Genomic DNA, 23,074 nt, shown 5'->3' with positions numbered 1-23,074 from the left:
GTGATGATGCCATGTATTCACAAATGACAGTGGTGTACTAGAACTAAGTACTTTTATTTAATTGTCGTTTTGAAGTACAGTTTTGAGGCTCATATAAAAGTGTTTCCATTTAATGCTATTTTACACTTTTATACCACTTTGAATTGTGTACTGCACCATCTGTCAGCTGCAATTTATAGGTTGTTTGCAGAAACATAAAACACACAGTCATCTTTAACTGACTCAAAGCCTGTAAAGCAGTTAGAAAACCAACCACAACATTAACAGCTGCTGACATGTTGATTCATTGATCAAAATAATATGTGTATACCTAAAATATGTTAAGAATGGCCATTTTTCACTTTGAGTAATTATACGTTTTACAAATTAAGTGTATTTGTAATACCTACATTTTGTTTACCAGTTACACCCATTATACTTAAATTGCACGTTATTCTCTATTTTATTACAACCATTATACATACATTGTTATTTTGGACTATGTATTGGATGCATTTTGAGGGAGAAAACATAGTGACATATGGCCTTCATTGTACTATTATGTAGTAAGTCACTGACCAATGAAAAATAAATTAGTGGTGTCTGGAACTAATGTATTATACTTTGATTTAATTGAGTTATGGTGAAAATAAACATAACTGCAAGCAAATTAAACATCAAATAAAATATACAAACTGATGTGACACAAGTGAACTTTGAAAATCATATGGAAGACAATTTGACCAGAGAGATTTTAAACAGAGTACTGCTGATCAAAGCATATTTGTATGGCACACAGGAGGTCTGCTCAATGTCAGGCCACCTTGATTGAGGAATATCTTATGGAACATTAACCTGAAATGAGTAAAAGAAGATGAAAAACTTTGTCCAGACCTACTTTGTACAATGCAGTTATTGTATGCCTTGCACCTGAATATTGTTGCCTGTATGTGTGCACGCTTGGCCTCACTTTAAAATTATAATTATAACCATGTTTGCTGCTTTCAATTGAAAAACTGTGTCTCACTACAGTGAAACTAGAGAAATACATAAGTTAAGCTACAGCAACATCGCAGACCTAGTTTAACCTTTTACACTGAACCAAATGTGTAATGTAAATGCTATCAATATGAAGAAAAAAAACATACCTAACGTATACAAGATATTATATCTAAATAATATAATTGATAATACAACAATGTAATGTACTATAGACTTTAAGTCACAATTCATTTTGATATAGGCCTGCGTGCCAATCTTGCACCCAACTACCATAGCAATCATTTCAAGTTCCTTCATGGTCCATGTGTTTTGAAACAGCAGCTGCATGCCATCTGCAACTGATTTACTTTGATGTATTTTAACTGTTCACCATTTATTGTCCTAAGCTTTCATTTGACATCATGCTCTGTGAACGGATAGACAGAGGACATCCTGTGTTTAGAGGGAATTCATTTTGGATCCGTGAAGAACACCTTGAAATTAACATGTTGCTATGGTGACGGAAACACGCTAATCCAAAGTGTTCCACAATGTTTACAGACATTTATAAACTTTGTGTTTGAGTGGAGACACTACACTCTTTACCTAAACATCGTACCCACTTTCCTTTCCTAAAAACAAATAAAAATACATATAGGAGCTGGGGATCGGTCAACATCGGAGGAGACGCCCATCGCCTCCTAACGGATCTGATTTATAACTAGTGCGGGATTTATTGGCCGTTAAAACTGTGCGTCGAGTCAAGGTTAACAGAAGGACCAACAGTAGAACCGTTAACTGTACTTCAATATGAAGATCCCCGGATACCTGGACTATATCTTCTGGGGGGAAAAGAGGATCCTCTTCTCATAAGGTAGCTACTGTGATTTACGCGGAAATATTGCCTTGGTCGACACTGCTAACGGATCGCCAGCCTGTTTACCTTGAAGTAATGCCGTGGTTAGATAGCTATTGAAGCTAAGTTTATAAACCATTCCGAAAAGTTAGCTTGTGGACTCATAGTCTTATCTAGGTCCTAAAAGTTTCAGACAGGTGCATTTAATAATGAACTACCCAGGTCACAACATTTACTTTACGTTAACTAACTTACCTTGTCATAATGTCATGCAACCTGGTTAGCCAACTGGGCACCCCTGCTGAAATAAACAAAGTAAAATATAAGTTGTTGGTGATAAAAAGTGTTGGAATAAGTACTCAGATCATTAAGTAAAATAAAAAATACTATGATCTTAAATTACTCCACTACAAGTAAAAATTGTGATTTCAAAATGCTATTTAAGTAAAACTACAATTGTATTAACATCAAAATGTACTTAAAGTACAAAAGTAAAACTGCTTATTCTGCACAATGACACATTTCTGAATAATATAAAGTACAGTAGTATTATCAGCTAAATATACTTAAAGTATCAAAAGTAAAAATAGTCTTTATGTAGAATGGATATTTTGACAGTATTTTATTAGAATGGTTATAATATTATCCTGTTTTATATAAGTAATATAATAGCATTTTGATGTTGGTCAATTTGGACCAAATTTATAATTGATCCATTAGTAGTACAGTACTGCATTATATCATATCAGCATATGATGTATTGTATGTGTACTAGTAGAAGCATAATGTAGCATTACATTTAAATACTTAAGTAGGCCTAGAGTACAAATATGTCAAAAAAAGTACTTGATGAGATGGGACATCAAAAATGAATACCATGGTTATAAATGTTAGTGTCGAGTGTAGACTATTGATGTGGATGCATCATTTGTTTTGGGGTTTTTGATTTCTTGGTTTATTTTCAGGTGGAAGGGAGAAAATACGTATCTGAGAAGATGGTGAGAAATAAACATACCGGGGGACGTCTCGATCGCTCATCCAAGGGCAAAAACAAAAAGGCTGGCTCCCGGATTGCAAGCAGCAACGACCTGACTCCTCCAGCTAAACCAGCCGAAGGTGACATCCCAGCTAATTCTCCAGAGCTCCACATCACCAGCCAAGGTCAGCTGGGTTTTCCGGACAGAGTCTACTTGCTTGCATCAGTCATCTTCCAGAATCACCACCTGGAGAAGCCTCCTGCCCAACGGTTGGTGAATTATGGGAAAGGAAGAGGACTCTGCTTACCTGGAGTCAAAGATGAGGAGATGCAGCGTACAGCCTACGAGCTGGCCTTCAATACACTTAAATGTGAGTTTGTAGATGACTGGTAGAGTGAAATGTGTTGGCTTTGTTCAACATGTCGTCTTTACTGTTTTTCCCTTTTACCGCCCATCTTTCTTTACTCTGTCAACATTGCATGCATACAGACACACTTTATAAACTTATATTGTTTTTTGGGAACTTATATTGTTTTGGGGGCATCAGCAAAGAGTGATCAGCCACATATGTCACACTATGTTATTTCATTTTCTGATTCAATACCTTTTTGCCATTTCAACATAGATGAAAGGTAGAGGTTTGGTGATCTCACAACAAAACAAGATAACCCCACAAATGTACAGTCACCACCTTAGGACACAGAAATAAATTAAGTTATAGAAAAAAAATAAAACAAGCATTCCCATCAGGTTGATATCACTACCACACCAACTACCACCCCGTCTTCACTTACATCAAATTGCAAGTGAAGACTATTTGATTCCTGGCAAACAAAGAGTCATTCCACATCAGAACAGCTCAGGGAGGCATTAATGGACAGGTAGAATTGGATATAGATAGATTGATGAAGGACAAGTAGAAGAGAAAAAACGCTTGAATGACCAGGGGGAATTGAGTGTGATTTAACAAATCAATCCAGCACATAATCTGTTATCTGGGGCTAGGGTGGGGTCCGGTTGGCCAAAGTCACAGGGGTGTGTAATCACCATGGTGATAAGGTAGGGGAGGTGAGCTGACTGTCAGTGCAGGAACCTGGCTGGAATCGATTTAATACATTCTCAGTGGATAGAGAGGTCAGGTAGCAGGAACACCCTAGTGGCCACAAACGTTTTTTTCCTTCTCACTATCCTTCCAAATTGCTTGGAAAAGCCTCAGGCTTACATCCCACAATTAATGCAGAACACCTCAAAATATCCATCATTGCAGGGCCAGGCTGCTGTAGCCTGTAGTATCATTTATTCAACTGTAGGTCATTCATTATGTGGTTAAATCATTATTATTACATTATTATTTCTTCTTCTCTGAGAGTATTTCTGTATATACTCAACATGAAAAAGAATTTGCAGTTACTGCAGGCACAATTTGTTCAAAATGTTGAACTTGGGCTCTACTTAGAGTTAATTGGCTGCTTGAGTTTAGAACAATTACAATATGCTGTATTTCTTGTCGAATTGAATCCTCTTTTTGTTCAGAGATTAGTTCAAAGGCAAATATTCTCTGTCTTATCATTGTTAGATTTGTACAGTTCTCCCTGATAGGTCCTATTCCCACATCTGGCATATCTAGAATTAGTACATTTTAAAGTTTCAGCCACTAGGGTAAGCTTTAAAAGATTCGGAGCTGCACATGTTATTGTTGTATAGCTTACAGGATAGGCAGATACCTGCAATAGTTATATTCTTCCCGATCTTTACCTGTTCTTTTAACATGCAAAACACTTTCTAAACAAAGTAAGAGTTATTCTTTAAATGAGGTTAAATCAGTGTATGTTTCTACTGTAGTTATTGCACATCAAATCAATGGAACATCATTCTTTATAAAAATTTGATTTCAGAAACTATAAACATTGTTGAATTGCATGATCACATAAGTATTTTGGTCACATGATAGATTCATTCGGGCTGGCTGTGTGGGGAAATTGGGTGCAGATGAAATGACAGCCTGGAAGCCAATGTTAATCTCTCCTTCTCCTCCTTCCTTGAGCCGCCTGACTTTTGGTGCAAAATTGATTTGCTACTGACACACACCTATGCTGGCAGTCGAACACACACACATACACACAAGACACATTATTTGTGCACTCCCTTGGAATGACTGATGCAAAATTGAGCTGAGGTCAGTTGTTAACCTGAAGAAGAAATGCTTGAGCAGCGAAAACAAGCAGAGCAAAATGCCAATGAGCTCTGGTATTGATCTTGTGATTATAACTCTTATCTGCTTAAAACAAAAAAGAACCTCAGTAAGCTCCACATCGGTGGCTGAGGACACATACTTGACCGTTGCTGTGATTGTCAGTCAATACAAAAAAATGGAGCGGAAGTTAGAGATGATATTCCCTGGTGAGTTGGACATGACATTTTGTAGACAAAGAAGTAGCAGAAGTTGGCCAAATGACAAATATTAGCAGTCAAGTCGTTTTCGCCTTCTCTTCCCTTTCTCCCATAACTTAATTTGCTCTCTTTTTTATATCTTCAGGGCTTTGGTATTTCTTTGACCTCTTTAAAAGTCTTGCTGTGAGTGACTGTGCTTGATCACTGACCTAGAGGCAGTTTATGTTGTCAAGGTTTCATTTCGTGTTGATATGTTTTCCCTTGCTTTCTCAGGGCCTGAGGTTATATGCTGTTGTTAAGAAGCTATGTTAAGTTATTTTTGTGGGAAATTTTAATGGCAAAAGTATTTGACCTTGATGCTGGCCATGAGAGCGCCCCTCCTCTTCCCTCTTTCTCTCCACTGGCTACTCCTCTGTGTATTTCTGCGTCATTGTCCAAATGTCTAGCTGGGCTGCCAGACGCCCTTGTCAGATGACAGTGGTTGCTGTATTGTCTGTGTGCATCTATAAAGATTATTTGGACCACAATGTGTTAGGCTGGATTTAGAGCATGAGAGAGAGAAAGACATTTCTGTCCTTGTCAGAACAGCTAACACTAGTATGGAACAGCAAATATTGAATAATGCAGGCGCATAATATGTAAGATAGATTTTCCATTTATTCCAAAGGTGATTTTAAGGGTCCTTTTTTAGATTAATGTGCAATCTGGTGCACTGGTGCGGAACATGGTGAGACAAAAACCTGGCCAGAAGAAGTGGAGTCTGCATTCAGGTCAGGCTCTTTCACTAAGAATGTCTTTGACTACAGTCACCATCAGTCACTGCTCATTGTGGAATACCTGGAAGCCACACAACATCAACACGGGAGTAGTGGCTCTTGCTGGTTAAGGATTTAAGCTAATTATTTTTTTAATTTTATGTCAACTTCTAGAGTTAGTGTTCCTGTGTTTTACTCAAACTGCTGTGTGTGATTTAAAGTATGCGAAAGGGTGTGATGTCTACAGACCCAACTATCATGGCTCCCTCAGGGGTCTGAGCTTCTCTGTGTGCACTGAGTGTGTATCTCTTCTTGGCTTATCTTTAAGGCCTTCTGCAGTAATAGCCAGTATTAAACCCCATTGACCTGAACCTGCTAAAACTGATACCATTTCTTATGAAATGCATTTGATTCCTCACTTAAAAATAAGCTCTTTATCACACATGCAAACATTTGTTTGTGTGTGGACATGTGGCTGTAACTGCACACACATGTGTGTTTGTCCTGGCCTACACACTATTTGTAGCATGCATTTGGCTGAGAGCCAGGGTACAGTTTGCCATGATTTGAGATGTTGTGATAAGTTAACAGCAGTGTCTGTGGTTTCCATGGTGTCTCAGCATACGGGCTGGGCTCAACTCCTTTTTGCAGCTTAAGTGTGTGTCTGTCAGGAATAAGAATGAACCAAGAAGACAACCACTTGTGTGGTACACACACAAAGTGCACCAGCATATGAATGTTAAAACCATGGGTTCATGCAATTATCTCTCTATATGCACCTCATCAACACCTTTTATTCACCTCTCTGCAGTAACAAAAAGCCTTTTTTTTTTTTAGACCTCGCCAGAAACACATTAGTGAAATGATCCTTTTACACATTTCCAGTGTGTACTGAGCAAACACTGGACCTGCAGAGTGGCTTTTGAAGAAGCTGTTTTTTTAATCCTGACATGATAAATTGGATAATGTTGCCAGATCTCCATCTCCCTCATATTTTAAAGGGATTGGAAAGGATAAGTCTGTGTGTAAATTCAGAGAAAGAATCCTGTTCGCTAGCCAGAAGGGCGCTGCCTTTATTAAATGACAGTCATGTCAAATATAGATCCAATAGTCAGCTCACACCTCTCTAATGTATAAACTACTGTCCAGATTTTTACAGAAGGTCACAGAAGATTATATTAAGATACATTGTTTAATAAGGACGAAAACGTAATACCCCAAAAAATGTAACACATGATTGATGATGATTTTATATAAGTCCTGTTTGTGTTTAATATAAAAATGGATGATAAGTCATTCATGTTTGTCAATGAAGTCACAATTTCATCGTTAGTATGTAACATGTTGAATAAAATAAAGAATAAAACAAGTCTTACAAACATAGGCACAATGTAGTCTGGTATGAAATGCATAAGCTTGACTGTTATGTTTGACTTGTTTATTACTTTAGATATCTTTATTGTCAGTAGTACTTCCATTACCCACAGCCCACAACAGACAACAACCCCACCACAGACAAAAGAAATGAAAGAAATGAGGCGAAGGCAAATTAAGAATAACTCTAATTAAGCGTCAAATAAGCGTTTAATCACAGCAAACTAAACCCTTAATTAAATTATCCTTTTAGATTAAATCACAGTCATTTAGGGGGCCTCTAGGAGTCTTGCTTCTAATCTCTTTTCTCCATTTTTTCTAGACACGCTCACATCATTAGATATAGATTTGGCCTCTGTAGCATATATTACCAGAATGGATAGTACTTATTTCTTGTGCCTCTACGTAATAGTCCAGCGGAAATAGTCTTTACGGTTTATTTCAGGATAATTAGACATTGATATAAAAGATGGCCCAGATATGCATCGTAATTACTTAGACACATAATTACTAATGGAAATCCCCATCATCACATTTCCATCCTGCCTAATTACTTCTCTATCACTTCACATTTCTGCACAGATCAAGAGCTGCTGGAGGACATCATGATTGACAGCTGCTTTTACCTCACTCAGCCAATGGTAAGTCATTTAGAGTAATATATTTTAATACAGCAACACTTTCAGAGAAGCAAACATGTTTAATCCATTGGTGTATTTTGGCATTATGTGTCATAGAGGAGTTTGAATAATATATCCTTTTGATTCTGAGAATAGCTAGACACTTTGTTTATTGCTTTGTTTACCTCAAGCTGTTTTTCGGAACCCCTTTGCTCACAATTCCTTTGACAGTGCTTTACTCATTGCTCTCCAATATTCATGACCCACTGTTATACTCCTCATACTCTTTGTTCTTTTCTCTAGACCTCTAATCAGTAGCAGTAATATTGACGTATTACACTGATACTCTCCTTTCATCCACTCACAAAGCACTTCCTGTCTTTCATATTCCCTACCCTAATCAATGACAATTGCTCCCTTTGGAGTAACACATCTAAAAGCTACTTTGAGGCAGAATATGCCTGGCCTTGTCTTTATTACCTTTGTCAGGCAAAACTCCCCATTAATAAGGGATGAAATCAGAATGCAGTAGCAACCCAGGGGCCCTGTGTTTGGATGATGTTGCATCTGAGTGTATTCTGCACAGTGTTTATCCTACATGTGTTCTAGAACCAGTGTGCTGAATGTTATTAGCGATTCGAAGACTGTGCTGCATTAAAAAAAAAAGAAGATTCCCGGCACAGCCCCGTACCTGCGGCTGTTAGAAAGAAAATGAACGTTCTGCTGCTTAAATCAGAAAGCATCCTCTGGAGGAGATTGGCATGTACTTTTGCCCTACTTTATTTTTTTCCCTCCAAATAAAAAGCAAAGGCTATGAAAAGAGGAGGGCTGCTTTAGCTGCTTCTCAGACTGTCTGGATGGTGATAAAACATGCAAAGCCCTAGTTTGTGTGCACACAGCTGATAAAGGGAGAGAAGAGTCATAAATGCAAGAGGTGATGAATGTGTTAACTGAAAACTTAGCTGTCATGGAGTGTACAGACTGTAGACACCCAATGTCTACTTCAGAGGAAACATACACAGACACATTACTTTGCAAAGCAACCTGCCCCCACCCACACACACTCACACTATAGCTTTGTGAAATATGGGCCTGTGTGAAATGAATGGGTCTCCCTATGTGTTGGTGGCAGGTCGTTACTCTGCATCCCTCTAGTGAGACAATAAAGCCCAGACACAATGAGACAGACTTTAGAGCTCACTCTTACCTCCTTTTACACTGCTGGCATCTATAAAGTTCAACCTTGATTGAGAGAGCAGAGAGACGTGGGTGAGAGGGAATAGGCATGCTGGAGAAAGGGGGGTACATGAGGATATTAAGAAAAAAAAGAGAATGAGAAATTAAGTTATAGATAGACCTGCATGCTGAGAGAGCCTGAGGCGCCTTTGATCAGAATGGAATGAGAAAATGAAGCCTTAATCCTTTGGAGGACGGAAATGAGTGACATTGTAGATGTGAGGCAAGCTTATTGGGTACTGGCACTTTCAACATGAAATAAGCATAAGCAACATTATGTAAATACGCTTTATTGCATTTTAACTATATCTGCATTCTTCTGGGCAATTTTAGCATCTATTATTAAGCATTTTAGCTTCAGCACTAGCCTTGTTTTCAAGTCCATGTCATGGTCATGTGATTCAATTGAAAATAAGTCTAAATAAAGTGAGACCAGAGCACAGCAGGCATGTTTACTGGAGACCTGTTTTCCACCATGGGGTGCTGTTGCCAGGAAACTTAATGACTGGGAATTTCCCCACACCCATGGGTTTAACCTTGGTAAAGGACAAGCGGAACTTAAGCAGAGGGGATGAGGTCGAGAGAGGAAAAGTGGAGCGGCACAACCCATCTCTATAATCGACCTTTCCTAAAAATGAAATTGAAAGCCTCCGGAATGAATATTAAGCGCTGGCTAATTCCTTTGCTGCAGCAGAAACCCTTGTAGCGTTCCTGTTCTCGACCCATTAGCCCACTAGTGAGAATGTTTCAAGCTGTTGCTGCCCTGGAACACCATCTGCCACTAATGCGGCTGGTGCCCTCCCACCCTTAGGGACCAAAAGGTGGAGCGAGAGAGAGAGGGACACAGACATGGGGAGAAAGAGAGAGACGGGAGAGAGCTGAATGGATTGAGATAATTGCAGAGGAGTAGATGGAGAGACATTACTTAGGCTTCCTCCTATGTTTAATTAAGTGGCAACAGAGGGGTCATGGCAGGACATCTTAAAGCTAAAGTGTTAGCTACTGACTATTTGTGTTTGTGCACAAATTGGATTTATCAATCTCTAAATGAATACAAATATTTAGGATCACTGCCATGCACCTCATTAGGTAACCACAAACAAAGAACACTATTACCCAATGTCATGTTGTGTTGGTTTTATGCACATTTCTATATTCTTGTACCATATTTGCAACTTACCTTTGAGGTCTAACCATCTACTAATTAAATGTTTGTGTTTCAGTTATTATTAATATAACTGGCATGCATTCTCTCGACTAACCCAGAAGTCACCAATTAACCATACCTTTATTTCTTCTCGTGCTCTAGCCAGATGAACAGTTGTGCCTTGTTGCCGTCATGCTCTATGACTTCCAGGACAGAAAGTTTCTCCCAAGGGAACGCCAACGTGACGGGGAGATTGAACAGGAAGTCAGAGATGTGGAGAACTCCCTCCTTAGGTAAGATATGAAAAAATTGCACATGGAATAAAGAAGCCAAACTTGGAGTGGATTTATTAAAGGGAGTGTGTGTTGGACACAGGTTTAAAACCAAGCTGGCAGCCTCTCTGGCCCGCTGCAGGATCAAACATGATCTCTTGTCCATCGAGTGTATCCTGCCAGAGAGTTTGAAGACGAAGCTGGAGAGAGCAAGCAGCCTTCCACTTTACGCATGGGTCAACACACTGGAGAGCAGGTTAGCTGAGCACACTCAAACATACACACCTCACCAGAGCAGATTACACACACCTGTACTGTACATGCACACAGGGTGTGTGCAAGCATGTGTATACACACACCTACATCTACTCTGAAACCTTTAAGTTGGGGTGTTGCCCAATGTTTTATGGGCTAGGTGCCCAGCTGACATCCAATTAAACCACTGGACGGTATGTGTGTGAGTGTGTGTGTGTGTGTGTGTGTGTGTGTGTGTGTGTGTGTGTGTGTGTGTGTGTGTGTGTGTGTGTGTGTGTGTGTGTGTGTGTGTGTGTGTTTGTGTGTGTATGCGTGTGTGTGGTCTAATGTGTGTTCTCTCAGGCGCCCCGACAGGCTGATTCAGTTAGGTGTAAATCCTGCTGCTGTGGACAGATTCAATCAGCAACAACCCTCAGCCAGCTGTAGGACTGTAAAGGTCACCTGTTGGGTCTACTGGTGTGTGTATGTGTGTGTGTGCGCATGTGTGTGTGTTAATGGCTTTTCCAACACATTTTACTGCTAAAGTCTTTTTAAAAGCCACACTGCAATTCTACGCTCTATTATTATCTATAATGACAGTCTTCCTCTCTCTTCCACCTCTCACCTTCTTCCCTCCTTCCCTCTCTTGGGCTTCCACTAATCTGCTCTCCTCTGTCCTCTCCTACAGCCTTGATGAGGTCCAAAGTGTGCTGAAGAGTGCGGGATTCTCACAGGTGAAATCGATCGGTCAGCTGCAGGGCGAGACCTTCTGCCAGGATCCCCACTGTGGGGATATACTGGTGTTCCCTGTTCAGCTGAAAGCTCAGCTGTACACCACCAAGCTGCTTAGCAACCACAAACTCATCATCCAGGTACAAACTTCACAGGGGGGAGGTATCTGACAAGAGCTCCCTCCTCTCTGCAGATGTTATATGGCTGAGGAAATCTGTTCAGCACAATCAATCTCCTGTGATATTGTGATTTTATTTTGGTAATGGTCTTGCTCAAATTGATTATAACAATGAGATCCCTTATGCCAACCAAGGATTAGTTTTCTCAGATACAAATAATTCACATCAGTTCCTGTCATCTGGCCATTCTTCACTTTGATTCATAAAGAATCCTCCAGTCCGGGAGGGGGAGAGCGGTATCATCATTTATTTTCTCCTCCATTAAAGTCAAGCTTCCTTACAAACTGTGAGCCGTGCACAGCACAACAACACAATTAAATCATACAAATATTCCACACCCCTGCCTAATTAATAACCTCAGCCTCTCTATTTTATTTTAACTACACTTTCTCAATTCTAGTTTATCTCTTTTCAAATGTCCTTGTTCTTCTCATCCCTGGATTGTCTTTCTTGACAAACCAACCATAAGGATATTAACTGTGGAAACTCAAGCCAGCCCGGTGGTTCCACAGGGATCCATTCACTACTATTTCCAGAAGGGACTCCATTGTTTGAAGGACATCTTTGTTGTAATCTGACTGATCTGTTACTCTGCCTCCTTTTCCCTCCACTCCTCCCCTTGCTTCCCCTCAGTACCTGCTTTGCAACAGCTGTTCCAAGCTCCCTCACCTCTCTCATCTATTTCCACCTCAGTTCCATGTACCACTTTCCTACAGAGCACCTTTTCTTCCTCCTATCTCTCATCTTAATCTGTGTCTCATTTTACAGAGTGTTGCTGCTGTGTAGGAAACCTGAATCTACACATATTACGTTGAAGTGTGTTTGTCTCTAATGCTTTCACTCAATGCGTCTGTAGGATAAATCTTGCAGCCTGGGCCCACAGGCAGTGTGCTCCCTGCTGCCAGAAGAAGGAGATGTTCTTATGTTGGGCTGCTTCTCTGGCCTCACCGTCTCCCACACTGCCTCCCTAGTTGCGGAGAAACGTAAAAGCATTGGCAGCGACCAGCCCACAGTCTACGTTTGTGTCAGTGGTCATACAGACGCTCAGAGAGAGGAGCTGCAGCAGGCCGTCACTGCCATGGGCTGCAAGAGTAAGGATTACATAGATGTGTCCATGAGTGCAACATGTGTTTGTGTCCTTGTATAAGAGACATCTACTTATGTCTTTGTTGTCTTCACTCCAGAAGCTCTTTATCTTTATTCTGTGTCATTTTCTTCAATGAAAGAGATAATGAGAAATGGAATATGCTTCTTTTTTTTTTAAAACTTTGGTAAATGAGTGATTAGTGAATGATTATATTTGATAACATTTTCTCAGGCTTTTTTAAGAGCAAATGCATCAAATATTAGGGGTATTACCACAGAGAGTCTTGGGTAAAGACATGTTAGTTTCAAATGCTCACAAGCATGCACTAAAAACAATGTATGCTGATATTCTGAGCTGGATGTAACTATAGTATGCTGATGGTTGCTGCAACCTCAGCAATGGTAGTCTTTAGAGAAACAATAAAGCGGGTATTACACAGCTGACAATTTTATAATTGCAAAAGATACCCTCAGGCACGGTATTTTCCCATGAATAAATATAGACACTGTAAATAGACTTTAAGCATTGAGAAAATGTGTGTTTTTTTTTATCATTAAACCTTACTGTATGTGTATTCTGCTCAGATGTGAAGCTGATACTAGAAGTCTTCCAGTCTTTGGACAACGGTGACAAGCGACTTCAGAAGGTGTGCGTTATCCTGCTGACCCCAAAGTGCTCGATGTCTGCAGTCAGCAACCCGGTGGAATTCATACTGCAAGAGAATGCAGGTACATAGTGATCTGTACACATTTCAGAAGTACGTACTAACCCAGGTACATAACACCGATGTGTGTATGGCTGAAATAAAACAGACGCACAAACTGTTGGATAGGGTCCTGTGTTCAATGCATTCAACAGTTAATACTGCAATACAATTAACGCACTAATTAATATTGAATGCAAGCTTTGCAAATTCCTAACCCTATTAAGCTCTTATTACTACTTCAACACACTTAAAAATATGAGTAAATAAGTAATGCAAAAGCAATTTAAAGTTATTTTAAAGTTTAGTGCAGCCACATTTATTGATAAGCATTCCCATGAATGTTTTCAAAACATTTTCTGTTTAAAAATCAGTTTAATGTGTTAATATGAAGTCAAACTTCTATTTATGTGTTTTATAGTTATGTTTAATCATGTCATTTATATTAGAGTTTAACAAAAATACCCCGTCCTTATGCACACCACACTCCCAGCTAATTCAACTGAGATTTTGCTCTTTCTCAGACACAGAACTGCTGCAGGACTTATCTCAGGGCTTGATAGCCCCGAGCAGACTGGAAGCTCTGGTGGCCCAGCAGAGGAAGGATATTGATCATGCCTTGAAGTGTGAGTGTCGGAACACCTGCTCTCATCTTGACATGCACACATACTGTATGAGCTCCGGCTCGAGCGTATAGAATCTCACACCTATCTGACGCATTGAAGCTTATTCTTCCTAATTATCTAATCTGGTATGCCATTAGACTGAAGCCTGTGGGATCCCTTGGAGATTGTCTGAGTCTTAATTAGGAATGCTAATGTTGCTCTGTGCCAATCAGCAAAAGAAACTGCTGATAGGTAATTATGCTTTGTATGAAATACATTCTATAGAACAGTTTATGACAGAGGGACCTCTACTGCACAGTAACATAATGTTGTACTCTAAGCAGATGTCACAGTCAAGTCTTTTTTTCTCTTTGTTATTTTATATGTTGCATTTTATTGTATTCATTAGCCGCAGTCCATCTTGTATTGCTCCTCTCTCCGTGTTGGTCATGTTCATCGAGCTGTTGGAGTCTTTCTGTTAGGGGCCATGAAAACCAGCTCCTCTAATCGCACTGCCATCGATCAGCCCTCTTCTTCGTTTTTGCCAGTGCAGATACTTTCTAATAGGAGTGTTAATTAATGGTGGGTGTGTATCGAGTGCTTTAGCTTGGTTGAGTCGATGGTCTCATTTCACCGACTCTAGATAAGCACATGCACAGAAAGACGCTCACACGGACTTTTAATAACACACACCTCCATAGCTTTTATGTGTGTGTTTTCAGGACATCTGAAAGACAAACGTTTCTCCCTCAGTCGTCTCGTCTTTATGACTCAGTTCCTCTTCCTTAGAAGTTATATTTTACATTTGTTTGGAACAGATTCGCCACATCTGAGCAGGTTTTATTTCTTATCAGCTTGGCGCTAATTGTTTCTCTCTGGCTATAATTAGTGAGCAAAAAATAAAAATCTAATGGCCAATAGCTCTACAAATCTACAAGCAAGCAGCAGTTGCAATGAGCCATGTATATACACATAGGGTACTGAGGAATAAATATTCATTCTCTCAAAGGGAGCGATGATGAGGAGGATGGCTCAGCTGGAATAATCCCATTCACTGTCATTCATAACAGAGGAGAAGGCTTTTAGACTGAATGTGTGCATGTTTGTTTTTCGGCTTCTAGTATATGTAGGATTTTGTTATTATGTCAATCAAGCATCTTTATTTCACTGTATTTGTTTTATGTGTCACATATTTCCAGATGTATTTGCATTTTAAGTACGATACACACAGAGGTTAAATATTATCTACATAATACATGCGGAATGTTGATGACATGCATACGTTTTGTGTAGTTCCGAGGGTTCTGTCAGTGGTGTACTCAACCTGTTCATCATACCAAGAGGAGAATGAAGACGTAGTGAGCAGAGCACTGGAGCAAGCCAAGGCCCGCTCAGAGCAAGACGGGGAACCAAAACAAGCAAACTTCAGGTCAGCCTCAAGTCTCTGTACCTCAGTAGCCCGGTGCCCTCTCTGTATCTGTGGTGTCGTTGTCTTTCTGTGTCTGTTTTTCTCGCTGCCTGTCAGCCTGCTGGGTTGTTTGTCTGTCTCCCTTCAGACAGGTTCTGTCAAAGTTTCAGCGTATCTCATGCTGGAACTGAAGGAGGAACAATTATCAAAGGGGCTATTTTATGTCTCTAAAAGCTGTGAAAAAGGCAGGAAAAAATATTTTTCAGGCAGCTTCCCTTTTCAAAGACATTCTTTATGTGTGTGGTTTACAGAAACTAAGACTTGTTGAACTTTACCATTCCTGTAGATCCGATTGTACCAAGTCTCACTCCTTCCTGCAGTAAGCTGATGGGGTGTGCAGCCAACGCCTCAAGCTAGCTGAATAAAACACAAGTAATGTTATTGAAATGGATAACTCTGGCTTTGCTAAGATAACCGAACACACCACATAAAGCAAAGCATGTAAAACTTTTTGCACCTAACAATAAGTGCAAAAACCATAGAGATTCAAACTCCGGATAACAGGGAAAGTGCAGATATATTCACTTCAAGCAAGTCATACCATTGCAGCTGCTGGTGAATTAGTAAGAAGGCCTAAATTAAATTTAAAGTGCTTATTTTCCATTTTTTTCAAGAATTTAATTGACAAGGTACAATCGAAACATATGCGTTTTCAGTTTGCGATGGAAGATATGCAGAGTTTGTGCTGTCCTGATGTCAATGGGGAGCTCCTTCCAACATTTAGGAGCAAGGATAGCAAACAGGCGTGTTTTTAAGGGGTAACTGGGTCCCACTCGCAGTGCTAGAGTAGCAAGCCAGTTGGCTGATGCGCTGTGTTTTTGTGCAGTGTGTTTTCCTGTTTTTATGTGTTTTTTCTCTAGGCTTTCTCAATCCCCGTTCAGTATTCCTAACCATGCAGCGGATCCAGAGGAATCAGAGCCCTTCTTCATGTTGGAGCCCTCAGAACAGAGCAATGGCTGCTTTCTGGCTGTTCTCAGTAAAGAGGTAAAGGATGTTATCAGCATCCCCAATATGCCATGCAATATTTATCTCGACACTTGACTTACTCTACCTCAATAAGTCAAGGGTCAATTTAGCATTTTAATATTTTATTAAGTGACCACAATATGACCATCAGAGAGGAAGTGAAGCAGGAATCATAGTGTGTGGACCTCAGAATGCACCGATTTGGTTCACTTTAAAAGCAAATTGTAAAAAAAATAAAAATGGAGAAGGGTGGGATTTAGAGAAGAAGTCTCAATTACAAATCAGTCTGCTACTTCAGCACAACGGACAGCACCATTGGTTTAGGTCTACTGCTGCCATTGTTCTCAGGCAGTGAGACAAACAAAGAGACAAGCAGGGACCATTTTAGCTTAATTAACATCTGGCTCAGCCTGGTCTTACATTAGCCCTGGACCTGACCTTTCTGGTATGTTATTTGTCAGAGAAAGTGTTTTACGACTCACTCATCCATTATGTCTGAAGAACTAACTCGTCCTTCACTTGCTTTTTTTACTGAGTCCTGAAAAACCCCTGTAGTTGGCTCTGTCATAATACACACAGGGGTGGACAAAACAGAGACAGAGTGACAGAGGTTTGATCAGTGAGCCCTAAGACAAGAGTGGTAAATATGATTAAGCAGTTACACTGTATTGCATGGTATCTATCAAAAACGATATATCCACTGGGAAACGAATTGTAAAATATGAGACCGAGATAAGGATGCCTTTTGGTTTGGGCAGAAAGGGTAAGATAATTGAGGAACCAGGCCACACAAGTTGAGATCAGGTCAAACGGAGCAGGCAGTGACAGGTACTTGGTCAAACCTCTAACAGAAAAAAGCAAAGAACAAGAAGTGAAGCTGCTAGAAAAAAGAAGAATGCTGGGGCTCAAACGCAGGCGTCTTCTCCGAGTCTAATCTGCCACCAAGAGAGAAAGATGAACTGGAAAAAAAGCTTTGGAAATAGAAATCAATAGAAGAAGGATGAGATGAGAGGCATGAGATGGTTGAGGTTTGCTTCAGAGCAGAGACAGAGCAGTCTTACCAAAAGAAGAAAAACAAGTAGAAATCCAGTGTTTTGTTTGTATGAAGATGTTCATGAATTACACTTAGAAATGAGACACTATAGAAGCGTCTTTAATGGGTTTGACTGTCTGTTTCTAAAAAGAGCTCCCTCAGACATTTTGTGACTCTTTTATGAACATATATAATTGGAAAGCACTCTGTCTGTAGCTCTATTGTGTTGTCATGTCACAAGTGTCTTTCGCAGTTTGTTTAATGTGAGACAAAATCCTTCTCTTTTCCCTTTTAACACCTCTGTTTAACCCTCTCTCATCCTCTGTTTTCTGTTTGTGGTTTGAGACATAAGGATTGTTACAGGAGGAAGCCCAGCTTTAGGGTCTAGGTGCAGGGTTGTGCATCAGGAAGTCTCATCAAGTCTGTGTGACCGGGTTTCCCCACATCCTCATTGTCAACAAAACAGTCAAATCTGCTCTTATGCTAATGATTCCAGCACAGGGTTATTCAGCCATTTTACTCCCACTGGGTGTGATGGAGCGCTCTCGCACTGAGGTGTCTTTCTGGCTATCCATCATGTTTTATACCTCCACAGACAGGAATGAAAAGATAATCAAACTGCTGTAATGGCACCTCAAACTCGATTTTTTTTCTCCCTACCTACTATTAACTCAGCTAATCAAAAGTTATTGTGGCACTCTGAAAAGCGCCATAAAAATGGCAATTATATAAGTGTTTGAATGCTGTCTGGCTTACATCGACTGTCATAGTGGCACACAGTAAACGTTTTTATGAGCTCTCCATACAGAAACAGCTGGAAATTATAAAGAGTAAAATAGTGTGTTTCTGGCCACATTTTTAGAGAAAGCACATCGCATTGCAAGTAGAGTTTCTACTAGAAGTCCCCAAACTCTGAATTATGAATTTGGACCAAATTAATAAGGGATTCAGAACCCAACACTTTCATTTTGACTTTGTTACAACCACCAGGACTGGAATGGTATTCATGAAACTTAGTGGAAGGGTGTAGCATGGGCCAAGGAAGGAGCAGAACTGAAACATGAGGCAAAAATTCGACTTATTTTTTTAACATTGCAATATAAGGCATAGTCTTGCCAGGGATCTGGAGTGCCCTCCAGTTTTCTTCAGGCTACACTGTGGCAGCTAAGTCTGGCAAGGTCTAGAAAGAAATGAGAGTTTTGCAGAGTATGGCATAGTTGGTTAATGGAGATAGGGAGGAAGTGCAATTTACAGGGGTGAGGGGGAAGAAAGGGAGGCAAGGGAGACTGTCTGTTGAATAATTCAGCGCCCCCTGTCTGTATGAGTTAGCTTCAATGAAGTTCAGGGTGTCCACCAAAGACTGCATTACAGCGGTGCTTCTGAAGCCTGTTTACCTGTGTACCGAGTCTATCAACACAAATAACTACATCCATATGTGCAAAATACACTGGTACAGCTAACAGTATGCGTGCACACATGCCTGTGTACATAAAATTACAGCTTACCCAAACATACATATGCATTCAATTAAATTAGAAGCAAGTACTAAAAAAACAAGATACACACATAAACCCACACATGCTGCATGTCCCCGTAGTGTACACTGTGCTTGTGAATAATTCAGGCGTGGAGGAGAGCAGTAGCGGCTGTGTGGGCTGCTGCTGAGACAGCAGGTGACCCTGTAGCCAGCAGCAAGGACATGGTGGCTCTCCTCTTTTCCTTTACCAATATAACATATGTTGTGCCTCAGCAATACCATTTATTCAAATTTGTTTGGCAATGCAATCACATTTATTTTTAGTGAAACCATTAAATATTAATACAGATTGTTCCTTAGCGCCTAAAAAATTTGAATAAATAATAAACATACTTTTTAGGGCAGATAAATCATTGTGTCAGCATACAGTTCTGTGTATGATGCCACGATGATGTCTTATTAGAAGAAAAATGCACAATATTTATGACATTAGAGTTTTGTTTAGTGAGGTCTTATGGCACATTGCTGTATGCTTTAGGATACAAAATGTTCTATTCTCTGATCAGTTTTGAACCTTAAAAAGATTAGGTCATGTCAAAATAAAAATAAAAATACTGCTTTTGTCTTTTACTTTTACAACAGCCTGAGCCAGTGTTCAAAGAGCCACCACGTGATGTGCTTGTCAGAGCAAATGCTAAAGGCATACTGGACAGGATCGGCTCCAAGAAAGAACAGCATGGACACACCAACAGGATGTCAAAAACAACAACCCATGCTCCCAACTCTCAGCCCCAACTCTCTGTCAGGGTTCAATCCAAAAACCAAGACACCAAGGGCAGCAACAGCACTAGCTTGTGTGGACAGGAGTTTATTAACAGACGGCAGTCACTGCAAGGTGAGCAAGGGTACTTCATATCTTAAGTCAGTTGTATTATAAAGCAGAACAGTAGATCAGTATGTCATGTCCTCTACTAGTATTTTTTTCTCAATTCTTTCTGTATTTTGGCACAAAAATGTCATCATCTACAAGATCTCCGTTGTTTTGTCCTTCAGGAAAAGCCAGAGCACTCCGCTTTCAGCTCACAAAGAACACTGTGTCCAGCTCCTTCCCCTCCACCAAACCAGAAAACAGTTCACCCAGGAAAAGCCTCACCCCAGTATTAAACACCACAACTTCTACCCCGATGACATATCCCACAGCTCCTCCTCCTACCCCAGCTGTCCGTCTTCGCAGACCTCCTCAGGAGCCGCTGAAGCCTGTGGTGCTTGTCCTGCCTACCATTCACTTCCCCAGCTTCTTTCCACCTCATCCCAACTACAACAAGTGGAGGAACCCAACTCCAAGCGTTCCCCTCTCCCGCTCCAGTGGTGGTCTCTCCAAAGATGCTATGGTCAAATCCCGGCCTCTGTTTTGAGCTCACAAACAGAATATATTCATTGATATTCAAATCTAACACCATCATAAACACAGTGTTGTTTATCTGCCAAATTACAAAGAACATGTGAAATGTTGCCTTGAATGCTTATTACTTCTCATTACCGCTATGTCAATATCAGTGTGTTTGGGTGCCTTGACGAACAACCTTACCACGGTCAGAATATAATGAAATGGCTTATATCAGTAGCTTGGCCAATGTACCATTGTACCATCCAACTACGTGATGAATAGTTATAACATAGAGTTCAACGGACCCGAGAATTAAAAGGACATACTCGAGATGCTACTCCTTTTTTTTGGTAATGCATTTATTGTCACAACAGATTACATTTACATGGTGTCGAGATGAGTGAAGAACAGAACTGAAATGATTTAGAGCATCTTTCTCTTTCTCTTCATGTGTGTGTGTCTTTTCCATTCAGATCGAACTGCATTCAGAGTTCACTTGGAGTGCAGGTTGTAGCCACGAGCTATAGAAGCAGTGTAAAGGTTTCGATAGCAGTGTGACAGCACTTTTTTTCCCCTACTGCTGAATGTGTTTTTTTCTTTGTGGGTGGGAGCAGACTGGCTGGATTTACAGAGGAAGAGAAAAATAAAGTTAACCCTTACACAGATTACCCTTGGCAACGATTTGATATTTTCAATGCTGTCTGAGCCGAGGAAACACTGTTCATATACCCGAGCGCTTCACATCTGCCAAGGTCAAAGCCTGGATCTGGATATTCCTGCTACCACATAAGTCTTAGGTGTATGCATAAAGATTCCTGAGGAAATGCTAAGTTTGAACATAACCAATGTAACATTCTTGAACCCTAAAAAATTACTTTCTTTACAATTGATGCAAATTACAATCTTAACTAATTAAAAGCTTCAAAATACATAAAAAATGATTACATTTGGTTTGCTGATCCCTTTATTCATCAGTTATGGAAATTCAAATGTGTTGACTTACAATCTTTAATTGTGATTCTGTAAATTGAGCTGAGAGTAACCTTTTATTCAGGTATGGGTCAGAAAATGCCAAATTTAGTGTGAATCCAGTTATGGTAAAGTGAAGATGTCTTGCTAAGAGCATCGTGTGTGTGTGTGTGTGTGTGTGTGTCGCGAGAGCTTTTTAAACTCATTAACATAAAACATCCCATCAAGAAAACATGCAAAATCAAAACCCACATCTGTCTCATTTTCTCCAACATCTCATCTGTCCCTCATATCTACAAGTTTTGTGCCCTAAATCTTCTCTTCCTACATACAATAATTTACATACACTTCATTATTACAATCATTTCAATCATCCTCGAGGGGATGTGTGTTTTAAGTCTGACGTATATCGAAGGGACAAAATATTTTAATGCCGTTTGGTGGAATGGAGCGTGTTGTCTGCTCTTGGTTTCTTTTCTTCTTTTAAAATCCCTTGACATCATGTCGACATCTTTTCAGTCCTGGAAGGCTCCTGTAGGCTGATGCCTCAGGCGTCCAGTTGGTCTTACTGTATTGATGTATGTTTTTACATTAAGGGAAGTAGCATGAAAGAAAATGGAGTGCACCAATGAGTGGTTCCATAAACCTTTCATTAATAGAAATGTGATCTTTTCCTTTTTTCTAATCCTGTAGATGTCCGTAGAGAGTTTAAATTAGTTTTCCATCAAGAAATCCACATACAGTGAGAACATATGAAGCCAGCAGGTGGTTTACACTTAGACACAGCAGGGTTCAAAGGTCGATCACTGAAATCAACTTTTCTTTCCTCGCGAAACAGCAGTTTCCTTCTCATTTTTTTAATATTATCAGGCGGACAGAAGGATTGTTCTTCCCCTTCATCTGCGGTGGTGTGTGTTAACATATATGTACATTGTTGGTTACCATGGCTGGTACTGATTAGGTGTTGTCGTGGCGACAGTGTGTGAGTGGCGTCCAGGTGTGCAGTTGTCACGGTGACGGTCATTGCTGGGGGAGTTCTGACGGCTGTTTCTTGGGTTTCAGAGTGTCTATGAGAGACAGAACGCCCCGCTTCACACTGGTGGTCACCCGGCGGGTCACTGAGTCCGCAGAGGGCGAGGTTGAGGAGCCGGCGCGTTGGGAGGGCGGCCGTGCCACCAGACACTTCTGATACCGCAGCTGAGGAAGAGGAGAAGAAGAGTTTTTGTCACTTGGGTTTTAAGGAAAAAAAGTTTACCCATTTGTGCCCAAAGACTATATTTAGCATGAATAGGAAAAAGCAAATGTGTTCTGATTGATATAAAGACTTGAAATCACATTACAATGTTCTTTTATACCAAGCGCTTGATTTAGTTTCTGAGATACATTTTCTTATCATACTATATTTAGTCTTTTGGCACTGTTTTTTCCTGAAATATGAAGTAAAAAGAGTAGTTAAAAGACTTAATATAGAATGATTAGGAAACTCACTTTTTAAGGTTTGACCTCAGCTGTATCGCTGAGAGTTAGAAGAGTGATATAATTAACATGAGAGCAGAATCAATCTTCTCATCTAACTTGGCAAGCTTGCCAACACAACAAGTGTTATTCAACACAACACCACCGCATCATTGTTTTAAATAATATAA

At 40.1% G+C, this 23,074-nt stretch overlaps 2 protein-coding genes across 4 annotated transcripts in view; one reads left to right on the top strand and one right to left on the bottom strand.

Moving 5' to 3' along the window:
• The first annotated feature begins 1,521 nt into the window (after positions 1 to 1,521).
• Positions 1,522 to 21,405, top strand: LOC134859846 (putative methyltransferase NSUN7). Its single transcript, XM_063876580.1, has 13 exons — positions 1,522 to 1,834; positions 2,782 to 3,163; positions 7,896 to 7,954; positions 10,479 to 10,609; positions 10,692 to 10,844; positions 11,511 to 11,694; positions 12,590 to 12,824; positions 13,405 to 13,548; positions 14,048 to 14,149; positions 15,422 to 15,557; positions 16,457 to 16,580; positions 19,715 to 19,967; positions 20,126 to 21,405. Exons 2-13 carry the CDS (start codon positions 2,812 to 2,814, stop codon positions 20,485 to 20,487), a joined length of 2,235 nt encoding a protein of 744 aa, XP_063732650.1. The 5' UTR covers positions 1,522 to 1,834; positions 2,782 to 2,811; the 3' UTR covers positions 20,488 to 21,405.
• LOC134859845 (amyloid beta precursor protein binding family B member 2) overlaps positions 20,804 to 23,074 on the bottom strand; it is a 31,789-nt gene continuing 29,518 nt past the window's right edge. For all 3 annotated transcript variants that reach the window (XM_063876577.1, XM_063876579.1, XM_063876578.1), the window contains one exon: positions 20,804 to 22,625. In XM_063876577.1, coding sequence (XP_063732647.1) covers positions 22,449 to 22,625 — 177 coding nt within the window. In that variant the 3' untranslated portion in view covers positions 20,804 to 22,448. The remainder of the gene's footprint in view (positions 22,626 to 23,074) is intronic.

The sequence above is a fragment of the Eleginops maclovinus genome, chromosome 23 (assembly GCF_036324505.1).
Source record: "Eleginops maclovinus isolate JMC-PN-2008 ecotype Puerto Natales chromosome 23, JC_Emac_rtc_rv5, whole genome shotgun sequence".
NCBI lineage: Eukaryota > Metazoa > Chordata > Actinopteri > Perciformes > Eleginopidae > Eleginops > Eleginops maclovinus.
This window is presented reverse-complemented; position numbering and strand designations above follow the sequence as displayed.